The sequence below is a fragment of the Anoplopoma fimbria genome, chromosome 5 (genome assembly GCF_027596085.1).
Source record: "Anoplopoma fimbria isolate UVic2021 breed Golden Eagle Sablefish chromosome 5, Afim_UVic_2022, whole genome shotgun sequence".
Taxonomy (NCBI): domain Eukaryota; kingdom Metazoa; phylum Chordata; class Actinopteri; order Perciformes; family Anoplopomatidae; genus Anoplopoma; species Anoplopoma fimbria.
This window is the reverse complement of record NC_072453.1, coordinates 17720715-17734558: the sequence shown is the minus strand read 5'-3', so window position 1 is coordinate 17734558 and position 13844 is coordinate 17720715. Positions and strand designations below refer to the sequence as shown.

Here is a 13844-nt window from a genome sequence, read left to right as displayed (position 1 = left end):
AGCCTTCAGAAATACATGCAACAGAATGACAAGACATCAAAGCAACAAACAAATGTCATCTTGGTTTCAGTGGGCACTAAATGTAAGACAGGGTTTCGTTGCAACCTCGCAGTGATAAGGTCATTCAGTTTTAATAAGCATTAAGCCTGGATCAGTATCAGTGCCTCCGTCTACACTAACCAGGGAAGTTAATCCAGGCGCTGTGTACAGCGGTCCAACAGCAGTCCAGTTCTGTGGCCAGAGCGAGGCTCCATTCATCATCTCACAATTTCAAATTTGATCCACTTCAGGAGCTGGAAATGTCTCACAGTGAAGTAACTTTGTGCAGGAGATAGTTAAGACAAAAATATGTCTATTGTACCTGAATGCAGCACGCACAATGCCCTGCTCTCCAGGGGAATGCTGCACTCATTTCCAGGTGAACTTTGTGATTTGGTCCATGAAAGCCCACTCTGGTCCGGCTCTGCCCGGAGCTTATAGCCTCTCCAGGATGACTTCAAAGCAGGAAGCCACTTCAAACAGGCCTGGGAGCTGCGTACACTCTCCCTCCTCCCTCTCTCCCTCTCTCTGACACACCTAGACTTTCACACAAACTGAATTAACACACTGCATGGTTTCTGGCTTTCCAGTTCCACACCTGAGCTGTGGGATCAGATGTTATGATGAACTAAAACAAATAAAATCAGTTTAGAGGGCAGTGACTCACTGCGGAACCTCCCACGCAAAGCCAAACAAAAGCCATGAGATCAGGGCACGAAACCACAGCCTGAAACAAACCTCTCATCTCACCACTCCCCTGTTTCATGCATTGTTTCAGCTTCAGAGTTATTTATCAGCTCGTTTATTTAGTTTTAATAGAAACGTTGAGAGAGTCACTAAGTCACGCAGCATTGACCTGATAGAAAGAATGAATTACAAGCATGGAGGGCACGCTTTAATATTCCAGGATTCAGAGGTTTCTAATCTATCAGAGGCAATTAGATGCTATGTTTCGCAATATTTCATTACACAGAAAAGAGGTTAACGAGGATGATGAAGATGCTGATAATCATCATCATCATCATCATCATCATCATCATCATCATCATCCTGTCCTTGACGTTGGAGCAGATTGAATCCCGAAAATCCATCTAACTGATTTCCTGATTCCCCCCCCCCCTTGTCCTAGCAACCCGTTGGCATGGTGACCTCTGCCCCCTTCAAGTCACCATCAGTTGTCGTGGTAACCTCTTCTCGATCCTCTTTCTTGACGTTTCTTGTTTTGCAGGCAGAGAAGGTGCTGCTGGAGATGCAGGACCCGAAAACAGGAGTTAAGTCTCAGCCTCAGAGACTTGTTATCACGACAATACCGCACGCCATCACTGGTAAAGAGCACACACACACACACACACACACACACACACACACACACACACACACACACACACACACACACACACACACACACACACACACACACACACACACACACACACACACACATATTTAGTCGTATACTTGGTGTCATGGAGCAGCTGGTGGAGTGATTGTGCCTGCATAGTCTCACTGGAGGATACCAGAGCTACGGGCTCAAACTCGAGAGCTGCAGATTTAATCTCCATGACAACCCCCGCCGTCTCCGAGTCGGGGAGAGGGAAAAAGTAGGAGGTGAAGGAGGAGGAGGAGGAGGAGGATGATGATGATGATGATTGAGATGGCGAGCGAGAGGAAAAGAGCAAGTAACAGAGTCGGAAAGGAGAGAACAACAGAGGGAGGAGGAGGAGGAGGAGGAGGAGAGGAAACCTGGACTTTTACGTCATTTGCCAGCTTTGAATCGAGGCAGCTTAAAACAGCTGAATGAATAAAACCAATCAAATATGCAAACAGCTTCTCCTCTCTACTCCCTTCCTTTCCTTTTTCTCCTCTTTTCTCCTCTTTTTATCCAATTATCTTACCTCCTTTCCTTTCCTTCTCTCCTTTCTCCTCTTATCTCCCCTCATTTGCTTTCTTCCTTTCCTCTTTCCGTTCCCACTCCTCTCATCTTATCTCTTTTTGTCTTCTTGATCACTCTCTCATTCCTCTCCACTCCTTTCCATTTCTTTCCCATCATCTTTTTTTCTCATCTCCTTTCCTTTCCTGTCTCTCCTCTTTTGTTTGTTTCCTGTGTCTTATTTTCCTTTGTCTTATCTCTCTCTCTCTTTCATTCCCTCACTCTTCCTTTACTCCTTCTTTTCCTCTCCTCTCCTCTCCTCCTTGTTTCCTGCTGTCTCCCTCCTCCACATTACCTCTAGAGGCTCACAGGCCATCAGTGATGGTGTATCAGGGGTCTGGCATTTAGAAGTCCACCTACGTATCGACACACAAACACTCATTACTTCATGTTCGCCTTCAGAGCAGCTTTTCTGTCTGGCTGTGAATATTTTTTCAGTTACCCCTGAATAACCATTTACATCTGTCCTCCTCAGGTGAAGACATACTTGCGTGGTTAGTGGACAGACTCCAGGTGGACACACAAGGTGAGAGATGAGCCATTCGTACATTAAATACACAGCTTGTTAGTTGGTTGTTAAATTCCTGCTGGCCTCTCTCTCTCTGTGTTGTCTCCAGAGGCGAGGTGTTTTGGCTCTATGCTGGTGGCGTTAGGATACATCTACCCTCTGCAAGACCACAAACGCCTACTGATCAAACCAGATGCATCCCTCTATCGCTTCCAGGTAAACACGCCACGTTACAAAGAAACCCAGAGCCGAGGCAGCTATGTTTAGATTTTAAAGGTGCCTTGTGGAGTTTTTTAAACCACTAATATAAAGGGCTATGAAGGAATGTTTAAACAACAGTTAGTGGTGGTGATGTGATTAAAACACGTATGAATGCCCTGATAAAGAAGAGGGAAATATAGATTTAAAAAGGTGTTGATGAGATTTAAAAAGGTGTTGATGAGGAAGAACATTGATTCCACACATTTGTTAGACTGGAAGGATACACACTTGAAAGGAGTGTATATAAGAGGAGAGAAAGGAAAAGAGATGAGAAAAAAAAGATGATAGGAAAGAAATGGAAAGGAGTGGAGAGGAATGAGAGAGTGATCAAGAAGACAAAAAGAGATAAGATGAGAGGAGTGGGAACGGAAAGAGGAAAGGAAGAAAGCAAATGAGGGGAGATCAGAGGAGAAAGGAGAGAAGGAAAGGAAAGAGGAGAGGAGAGGAGGACTGTGGACATCCTGCAATGCATCACACGTCTTTTGGTAAAACTATTAATAGACTATATTATGATTTAATTTTTCTACTATTGAATATTAATCCATGGACATTTGTTGGCTTTAAATGTTCTATAATTATAATTGACTTGAAGACTAGGACCTTAGTGAGGTGGAGACCTTGGTATCGTGATAATGAGACTCATGCATATTTCATCGGTGCCTTTCTTGTCTTAAGCACACAGCAGCTTCTAAAGAGATAATTATGACTGCAGCTAAAATGCTTATTTTCCCTGAAGATTAATCATTAAGTCTTTAAACAATAGTAAAACATTTATAAATCAGAGGAAAATAACATTTGACAAGCTGGAACCTGTGAATGTTTGGCAGTTTTTCTTGATAAATTAACAAAAAACAAAGAATGATGAATGACGCACCACTGAGGAACGGAGATCATTTCAAGCTTTTTAACTGAATGTTTCCACATTTCTGCATAACCGTTAAGTGTGGGAGACAAGTGTTTATACTGCTATGACTCACTATTCTTTTCTGTGATGTAAAACCACAATTGGTTGGCTTTGGTTTCCTGATAAATGAATCCTACTTGACTTCTGCTCTGTAACAATTAAATCACAATAACACTTGTTTTGTCCCGTCAGACTCCGTACTTCTGGCCCACACAGCAGTGGCCTGTTGAGGATACAGATTATGGTGAGTGTGACCGGAGTGGTGCACATTTTACTTCACTTCCTGATACAAACGTTCACATTTTCCCTTTTTTTTTTATTATTACAGCAATCTACCTGGCAAAAAGAAACATACGCAAGAAAGGAATCCTGGAGGTGCACGAGCAGGTGAGCCTGAGGCTGAATGAGAGCGGTTCATTTCATCTGCTGCCGTTTACTGAGGTGTTCGCTTTACGTCCACAGGAGCACTATAACCGTCTTCACAAGTGGATGAATCATAAATGGGACTTCATAGTGATGCAAGCTAAAGAACAGTACAGGTAGGTGTGTGTGTGACAAACTGAACGACATCCCTCAGGGTTTGAGAACAGGAAACGTGTTACGATGCTCTGATTTGTGTTTGTACGATTTATTTTAAGGGCCGCGAAAGAGAGGAAGAAACCGGACCGTGTGGTGTTTGACTGCCAGGAGAGAGCCTACTGGGTGGTTCACAGACCTCCGGTGAGAACACACACACACACACACACACACACACACACACACACACACACACACACACACACACACACACACACACACAGATGGTTATCATACATGTACTGCACACACAGGATGCAGCTTCATGTTTATCAGTGGATTGCCAGCAGACTGAGACGTCTGAAAATAAATTGTGCTCCACCTTCTATACTTCCCAGGGTATCTCATTATCTCTACCCACGATGCCTCATTACTATCACATGTCCAGTCAGAGGAAAAGGGCACCGCTGATTAATATTTCACACTGTGTAGGAGAATATGGTGTGACGGTTTGAACCTAGTCTTCAGTTTCACTATGTTTCATGAAAAGAAACTGAGAGACTCGGGTTCAGCATGTGTCATTGGGTTTGTGGTGATTACATTTGGATTAAGACAGATATTTTTAGTATAACACGTTTTCTGAAATATGTTCTTTAAATACGCAAATGAACTATTATCTCATCAAACTTTCGAAAACAGAAATCTGAACAATGTCTAAAGCTAAGTTCAACATTCTTGTGTCATTTTGTTGACTGATTAGAGTCAAAGGTTTTAACTGAGGGAATTTCAGATATCTATTTTTATTGCTCCATAAATCAGGAAATACTGTCAACAGCCATAACACAACAAAAACAGCTGTGTTTTTAGGAATAAAATGTTATATTATTCAGGATATGAATGATATATGAACAAACCCAGAAGTGAAAACAATCAGAATATATACATGAATGAAAATGGAGAGTTTGGTCTACGTAAACAAACATGATATGTGTTTAATTCTGAGTTTAGAGGTGCTGGTTGGTGTATTTTTCTTTTTACTTTGCAGACAGCAAGGCTAGCTGTTTCCGCTTTCTTCAAATCTTTATGCTAAGCTAGGCTAATTGCCTTGTGGCTCTTTCTCTGTACCGCACATACAGACATGAGGGTGGTATCAATGTTCTCGTCTATCTCCCAGCAAGAAGTTGAAGAAGCGTATTTTTCTAAAATATATTACTTAAATCTTGAGATGCATTATTTACACACATATTCATAAAAGTCAAAGTCAGCGTTCTTTCTAAGATAACAACATATTCCAGGGACAGATTTATCTTGCTGCTGAGTGTCATTAAAAGTCAAATCATGTCGGCTGAAAACAAACACATTTCTCTAAGCTGTAGTGTCGAATTCACAAAATCACATTTAACACGTGACTGGCTGCTTGTTGTCACTACAGCAGCCTGGGATTAGCATCATAACACAGCCATCTGCTTTAGGCAATGAGTCCTTTGGTAAACACACATTGTGAAATCATTTTGTTGTGTGTAGCCGGGGACGGTGAGCGCCATGGACTACGGACTGGATCGACTAACGGATCCAAACGCAGACGAGGTAACAGGTGAGTCTCTGTGTGACCCGTGTAACATAATCAGCTTATATTCAATAAGAGGATTTAATGCATGGATCCAGTAGAGGATGCTTGTCTCTACTTTCCTTTCCTTTTCCTGTCTGCTGTTTCAGATAATTTGAGTTATCGAATTAACTTCTCTTCTCTTTTCTTTTATTCTCTTATCCTTCTCTTATCTTCTGCAGGCCTTTCCCATGGCTCTCTTTTTGTTTTCAGACTGTTAAACTGTCAAGTACAACCATCATGTTTGTACTTGACACAACTTCATACTTAACCCTTAATGCAACCTCGACTTTTAACCTAATTCCAACCTTAAAAGGTAAACTCCAATGATTTCACACATCAAGATCATCTCACAGGTCTGAGGTTGTACTTGTAGGTTGTATGAAAAAGGGTATAGCTAGTGTGAAGTCTGATGAATGAGATGTGATGAAACTTGAGTCAGCGTCGGTTGAGGTTGAAGACAAGTTTGAATATGAAAAAATATGCTGAAGATGTGGAGTTTGTGAGCTCACCAGACCTCTGTTGCGTTGTGGAAAATGTGGACGGCCAAGTTTTGACAAGGAAGAAGAATCCATTAAATAAACGGACGATATCTCTGGTTCTGCAGCATCAATGTTGGTGGTTCTTTAAACTGTCCATCGTGAATCACAATGTTATAGGAGTGCAGCGCTAAATCGATCGAGTGCTCTTTTAACCCTCAAACCAACTCTTAAAGCTATATGTTTTGTAATGTTCTAGTATTCTAGAGTATTCTAGACTTTGAGATTTATCCAACCAAAAAATCCAGCCACGTGTTTCTTTACCAATGGAATTTGCTAGCAGCTTTAGCTCCAAAAGTCGCTTAAGACCTTAATCCAAAGCCAATCCCCCCAAAATTGGCATTATGAACGTAAGAAACCAACATTTGAATGAACATGGCTATTCTTAGCAATCACATTTGTCATTTTTTTCCTTTTTTTGTCAGAGAGTTTGATATATTGATTGTTGTAGGAATTTCAACAAAAATTAAAGATAACCAACCCTAGCTTTAACCCCCCCCCCAAAAAAACCCTTTTATAATGTAGGAATTATCCAAAATGTCCTTAATCTTAAGGTCTAGACCTCACAGTGATACTCACAATCAATCTTTGTCCATGCATATTTAGATGTTTTTTTTTGTGATATTACATATTATCTCACAATTTAACCTTTAATATGTTTTTTTCCTCAGCCTAAAACACCCGACTTCTACGAGAGAATCGTGAGTGATCATTTACATTCTGACTCTCATCCTGTTTCAACTAAACCAAACAGTTGTGTAACCATCCGTGATCCAAAGAGACAGACACATTTTTTAATCGCTGTCATCTCTCCTCCTCCTCTCCGTAGATGATCTTTACCCAGCAGGCCATCATGAGGCCCAGAGTGAAGTCATCGGTGTCCATTAGCGCGTAAGCCAGTCCATCATATCTGTGACAGACCAGTCACTTTAGATTGACTGATGCATCATATCGTCTCAAAAATAGCGTCTCCACTGACTGGCCTGCTGAAAGTCATGCACAGATGATAAAGACACAGTAACTGCAGGTTCAGTGACTTGTTAATATAATGTTGTAAAGATCAATATGTAATTGGATTATTGAGTGCTTAGAGAGTACATAAGGCTGCTGTTTAAATAATTGAAAATGATTAGAATAGAAATACAGTGATGGACAATCATGGAATATACTTTAAGTGTAATTTGTCATCATATTTTTAAGATATTTATTCATATTTTTTAAGATACTGTATCTTGCTCTCTAACAAAGAGACAATCAAATTGAACCCAAAACATAAACTTCATGTGGAAGGAAATACATTTTTACATTTAAACATGTGGTGATCTGGTCCATAATTTACACCTTTTTTGCACAACATAAACTTTGGCTGACATTTAGCATACTGTTTTAAAAATTAAATGGAGGTATTTCAGGCTGCACCTATCTTAAAGTTCTCTCCTCCAAACATTACAGATGATAAACTCTTTCTCCCTGTTCTTGCAGATTGGTGAAATACCCCACCACCTATAAAAACCACGACCCTTTCCTCTCCAAGTGTCTCCCCAGCAACCCCTGGGTCACTGATGACGTCACGTACTGGACCTTGAACATGCCCAAGTGAGTCAGCTTAGCATAAATGAATAATTTATAGTATAGAGAATAATTAAGCATAACTTGTTTGTTTTTATTTGTCTGTTTAAAAGTGTGGAAATACCAACTAAAATGCGTGTGGAGAGGTGGACTTTCAGCTTCGCAGAGCTGCTCTCCGACCCCAGAGGACGAGATGATTTCAGACTCTTCCTGAAGAAAGAATTCAGCGGTACGGTGGTCCTTATTTTAGTTTGATTTTATTAGAAAAATAAGTAAAACATCACTGATAACAGAAGTGTTATCCTTGTAAACTTGCTGCACTGAAGAATCATTTCTGCTCACACAATGTTGATATTTCAGCCATTAAAAGGGGCTAAGAATAGTTTTCTTTTACATTTTCTTTTTTTTATTCTGAACCGACGTAGGTGAGAACTTGGCATTCTGGGAGGGTTGCGAAGATCTGAAGTGGGGCGAAGCTGCGACGATGAGAGAGAAAGCAGAGCATATCTACAAGTAATGTATTCATTTATTCTCTGTGCAGAATAAATTGAATGTTGATAAAGTGTAAGTGTTAGAGTGTTAAAGCCAAACATTCTCTGGTTGCAGTTTTATATCATCGTGAACTGAATATTTTGTGTTTTGGGCTGTTGTTCAGACAAAACAAGAAGACAAGTTTTTTAACATTTCATTGACGATGAACTCGTAACTATAGCTGTCAGATATTTGTAGTGGATTAAAAAGTACATTATTTTCCTCTGAAATGTGTTTAAGTCGAATGAAAAGATCTTAATCAAGTTAAGAACCTTAAAATTTGTACTTAAATGCATTACGTGTTTTAACATTTTGTCTGTTCCTTCCCCTCTCCTGATCCCAGGACATTCCTGGCACGCGGTGCACCGCGGTGGATCAACATCGACGGAAAGACGATGGAAATCACGGTGAAGGGCCTGAAACACCCGCACAGATACGTGCTGGACCCAGCCCAAACGCACATCTACATGCTCATGAAGAAGGTCAGTAAACACACCAGTAAGTGTGTTTTAAACACAAGATAACGGTGGCGTCCTATTTCCCACAGGCCTGTACTCGCCACTTACCAAACAAGCACTGATCCATGAGGAGTTTGTTTGTGTTTTTGCAGGACTCGTACGGGCGGTACCAGAAGTCTCCAGTGTTTAAGGATACGACGAAGAAGGCCATTTGTCCTGAGGAGCACACTTTCAGGCATGTGGCAGCTTTTAACTCCCACATTTATGAATTTAAATCAACTTTTTCAGACGCTGTTGAGCTTTTAATCTTCTCTGCTATAATTAGGAAAAAACTTCAGTGTTTTGATTTGCCTGATCAAGCACAATGGCATCAAATGCAGAAAATGATTCCCTGCAAAGGATGACTTTAGTTTATGTCTTATTCGTATCCCTGTAGCTTCTGGAAACTACCACATCCATCACCCCCCAAAACTTAATTTCCTCCCCCTCTTCTCCTTGCTGGTCTGCCTCTTTTTCATCTCCCTCCTGTTTCTTTATTCTTTTCTCTTCCAGTGATGCCCAGTTGGAGCAGAATGCAAAGAAGAGACAGCCCAGTATGAGCCCCATCATTCTCCGGCAGATGGAGCAGGAGCAGAGAGCCAAGATGGCCGCCAATGTTGACATCACACAGGTCATGAGCAAACTCAGCAAGCAGGGCAAGGAGGCGCCCCCCCCTCCTCGTCCTCCTGCTAAGAGATGAACATAAACATGTGATGTTCAGGGACTTTTCCTACTTATTTAGTAGAATCATAAATCAAAAAATACACTGCAGTTTATTTATTAGTGATTATGTTGACATTCTAATGCCATTTTAATTTTAAGTTTAAAGCTACTGTAGTCAATATTTTTAAAATAACAACGGGTCATATGAGCGTGTTTGATAAGAAAGGAGTCGTTCGTAGTGATGAACAATTCCCCTTCACTATCGGGAGCTTTATAGCATGTTTCAGTTCATAGTTTCGGTTTTATAACCCGCAACTTTACTGTTTTGGTTCGCTCTAATAGCGTTGTATTTGTGGTTAAAAATCTTGTGTGTATTACCTGCCCAGCACCAAACAGCGTATATACAAAGTTAGCAACTATCTGGTGAACATAGTGGAGCATTTAGCAGCAAAAGAGCCAGATATTTCCCTTAGGGGTTGGTGGAGACCAAAAACGGAGCTAAAAGGAGATGAATATTGGAGATATGTTCAGAAACATGACAAAAACAAAAGAAAGCTAGTGTTGTTTCGTGTCTGTTGGATGTGTAAATAAGCAAATATCCCTTCAAAAGGTAATTTGTTAATGTTATTTAGCTTGTTTCCGCTGCCCCATAAGAGGCGAAAAACTGCTTAATGATATTCAAACATCCACTGACATACAAATCATCACTAATGTCAAAGATTCACAAAGATCTATATCAGATGTGACTTAAAGTATGAAAAAAAAACTCTTGGTTGACACTTTTGGGTGGTTTTCCTACCACAAATTAAATGTATTTACCTGACAAATGTCTCATAAAAACCACAATGAGAGGAAAGGTTTTGTGATTTGGGTGAACCGAACCTTTAAACACATCCTACATGACTCACGTCTATACACAAGTCATGACAAACAGCCTTATGTGTTACCATCTGTTACCATCTGTTACATTTCTGTCCATAAAAGCTGTAACTGTTGTCTGTCATGTTGTTTCTCATATTACATGTGTTGTACTGTCCATCTTCTCTCATACAGTGTTCTGTATTGTACAGTATGTTTTTCTTTGTCATCAATCATAAGCTAATAAACCCCCATAAAGCATATTATGTTTTTCTGTTTGTCATTCATTCACTTTTCTTTCATGTAGTTTGAGTTATTTGTGTCTGAATATGTATTATTATTCCTGTCCTTATCTGTCATTTTGGTTTGGAAGTGTTCATCATGTACATCATTGTGTTTAAGTCAGTAGAACATTTTAAAAGAACTGAAAGTTTTCCAAAATGCACAAATATTTTCTTCTGTTGCCCTTTGACCTCACAGCTGTGCCGCTTCACCACTCCCGTCCCCCACCTCGCCGTCTACTCCGGCCTCACCGACTTCCCCACATCCAACGCCTCCCCCCCTCTCCCCTTCCTGGCCCACACCCCGGCTTGTCCGTCCCCCATCAGCGTGGCGTTGGAGAGCACCTCGGCCTCTGAGCGGCGGGTCGAGGCCGGTGGAGGAGAAGGCGAGGGCGACCCTGAGGCCCAAGCGCCGGTCGGTGGAAACGTGTCCAAGTCTCGCATGGCTCTGTCCCTACGTCGTCTGCTGAAGCGTGGCTGCACCCCCGCCTCCATGTTCGCCAGCTTGTCTCCCAAATGCCACTCAGCTGCCGGGACAAGTAGCCGCATTCAGCCAATCAGCCCGAATCAACCCAGTCAGGCTCCACCCAGACGGATTGGCAAGTGAGTGTGAGACAAAACACACACTTTGAGTACATACTGCAGCTGCCATTAAAAAGTACGTACTGTTGCATGCAGCATTCCTTCCATTGGGACACACTACATCCTCATACCATTGCACCTTGACCTTTGGCCCTATGCTTGTATATATCTGCAGCGTAGAGGGGATTGTGGGTCATAATAAGCAGAAAAAAAACATTCTGGCTTGCAAACTGCTAAATGGATGAAGTAGGACATTCTTGTATTTTTGGCGCACTGCATTTGACATACTATGTATATACTAAATAACGTGGTAGCATTGGTACAGGTATTCACAGAAAGACTTTCCTCTCACTTACTGTGCAGTCAGATGCTTTTCTCTTTTTAAATGTGATTATTTTATTTATTTATTCTCAGGGAAAACATTTAAACTACCAGATATCACTATGAATCTTCCCAGTAGATTAACGTTAAGACAATATATTTTTTATTTCATGTTAAATATGCAAAAGAGACATTGTCTAATCAGCTATGTGCGTATTTGCATGAATTTAAAAAGTAGAAATCTGATCATGGATTAAGGTTCAACGTACTTGTTGCATTTTGTTGACATATTAGAGTCAAAGGTTTTTACAGAGAGGATTTTGGATATTCCTTTTTTTCACTCCTTAAATCAGAAAATACTGTCAACAGCTATTTAAAAAAACTATTTTCGGTGTGTTTTTAGGAATAAAATGTTATATTAATCAGGCTGTGAATGATACACCTCAGTAAAAAAACAAAACCATCAGGATATAGAAAGGAATGAAATTGGAAAGTTTTGTGTATTAAAGTGCTACTGAGCTGGAGATTTCTGGCTCAGAGTCTGAAAAAAAAATAAAGAAATGAATTGTAGAAGAAGAAACTGCAGGTGAACAGGTTATGATTTTTCTTTCTGATAGTCTGAAAAAAGAGCCCCAAAAAATCTCAATTTGCCATATCATAAAAAAACAATGTTTTTGCATGTAGTTTCTCGTCCTAACTCATCCAGTTACTGGATTATGTATAAAACTCACTACACATCTTACAACGTTTATCTCATTTAAAAGTAAACACCCTCAATATAAAGCTGAAAGTGGAACTTTAAGGCCATAACTAATGTTTACATTTCAAATCCAATGTTGCAGAGTTAATATTTTCTTTCCTGAAACTGTATTTCATCAGTTTCTTTCAGATTAAAGTGGATATTCCTCCAGAGTGCCGAATCTACCCCATAGAGTCTGAGGACGAGGACGAGGAGAGCCGGGCGGCCTCTCGTGGAGGAGTGGGAGCCAAAGAGATCATCTGTCCCTGGGAGAGTCTCACTCCACAGAACGGGACGGGCTAGTCGGCTGCATTCACACAGGTATAACAAACATAAACAAATGGGATTATTTAAAATCTGTGTATGTCTGAGCAGGCGGATTTCCCCCATGTGTCTGAGCGAGATAAAAGATCTCATCCAGACATTAACAGGATATATATCCCTGTGTAGCTGTGGCTTACATTCCCACCAGAAAAAGCCACAATCGACACCATAAATACCAAACATGACACAAAACGGTTGATCTGGGACACTGACTGTTTTGGCTGAACCTCAACCCCTTAACTTCTTAAAGGAAACTAACGATATATATTTAGCTGTCTAACACAACACTGCCTGTAGGCCTGAAAGTCCCCAGATACATGTCTGGTGCAGTTTAATCCTCTTCACTGTCCACTTTCAAGTATTTTTCAAAACATTCAGTTCTTTCCACAATATGGCCAAATACACAGTGTTTTCACAGCTGTTTACGGTTGAGTCCTAAGTCCACCAGTGCGAGACCCTTCCCCTCTGAGAAATGTTTGACTACAACCACCAAACAAGGCTGTAAAGATTGTTCTGTAATGTGATTTTCTTTACATTGCATTTGTTTTTTTGATTCTTCACACAGCCAAGAATATAAATCTGGGAGAAAAATCCCCTCTGAGAGATTGGTATGTCATTTAAATACAGAGGACATGATGTTAGTGTTCTGCCTCTTTGTTTGCTGACATAGAAAGATGTATTCAACCATATTTTTTTGTACATTTGGAACAAACCTGCACCTTACAAGCTAACAGGCAGTCATGTGTTGGATACTTAACACATATGTTTTTCGCGGAGCATTCCTCAGCCTTATTGACTCTAACCCTTACTGATGTGAGCACCAGCTGAGCCAGATGTTTAGATTGGATGTTTAGTTTTTTTGAGGTGAACAGGGTGAACGAACACGAGCAAGAGCTTAGGAAACTTGAGCTGTAGCACCTCATTCTGTATCTATTAACTAACAGTAGCCCGACAGCAGCCTTATCCACCTTCACACACCTCAGAAGGTTCCACATAGCCTGCATGCACACAGACATTCAGGGCCTCAAGAGAACAAAAACTATAAACGAAAGGAACTTATAAACTTAATTATTTTTGTGAGTGCCAAATAAAAATAAAAGTTAAAATACATTAATGTTTACATCCTAGAGAGGGATAAACCAAAGCAGACAGACATCTGGACCGTGCACATGCCTG

At 40.6% G+C, this 13844-nt stretch overlaps 1 protein-coding gene across 2 annotated transcripts in view; it reads left to right on the top strand.

Moving 5' to 3' along the window:
• The window catches only part of LOC129091308 (regulator of G-protein signaling 9-like), an 11159-nt gene extending 485 nt beyond the window's left edge, over positions 1 to 10674 (top strand). The window contains exons 2-17 of one of the 2 annotated variants that reach the window (XM_054598884.1): positions 1268 to 1364; positions 2445 to 2495; positions 2587 to 2693; positions 3835 to 3886; positions 3971 to 4029; positions 4105 to 4181; positions 4281 to 4362; positions 5683 to 5745; positions 6975 to 7004; positions 7133 to 7194; positions 7786 to 7899; positions 7986 to 8101; positions 8298 to 8385; positions 8747 to 8885; positions 9014 to 9096; positions 9414 to 10674. In XM_054598884.1, the coding sequence (XP_054454859.1) occupies positions 1268 to 1364; positions 2445 to 2495; positions 2587 to 2693; positions 3835 to 3886; positions 3971 to 4029; positions 4105 to 4181; positions 4281 to 4362; positions 5683 to 5745; positions 6975 to 7004; positions 7133 to 7194; positions 7786 to 7899; positions 7986 to 8101; positions 8298 to 8385; positions 8747 to 8885; positions 9014 to 9096; positions 9414 to 9600 (1407 nt within the window). In that variant the 3' untranslated portion in view covers positions 9601 to 10674. The remainder of the gene's footprint in view (positions 1 to 1267; positions 1365 to 2444; positions 2496 to 2586; positions 2694 to 3834; positions 3887 to 3970; positions 4030 to 4104; positions 4182 to 4280; positions 4363 to 5682; positions 5746 to 6974; positions 7005 to 7132; positions 7195 to 7785; positions 7900 to 7985; positions 8102 to 8297; positions 8386 to 8746; positions 8886 to 9013; positions 9097 to 9413) is intronic. The other variant, XM_054598883.1, reaches the window with a different exon arrangement.
• Positions 10675 to 13844: the final 3170 nt, after the last annotated feature.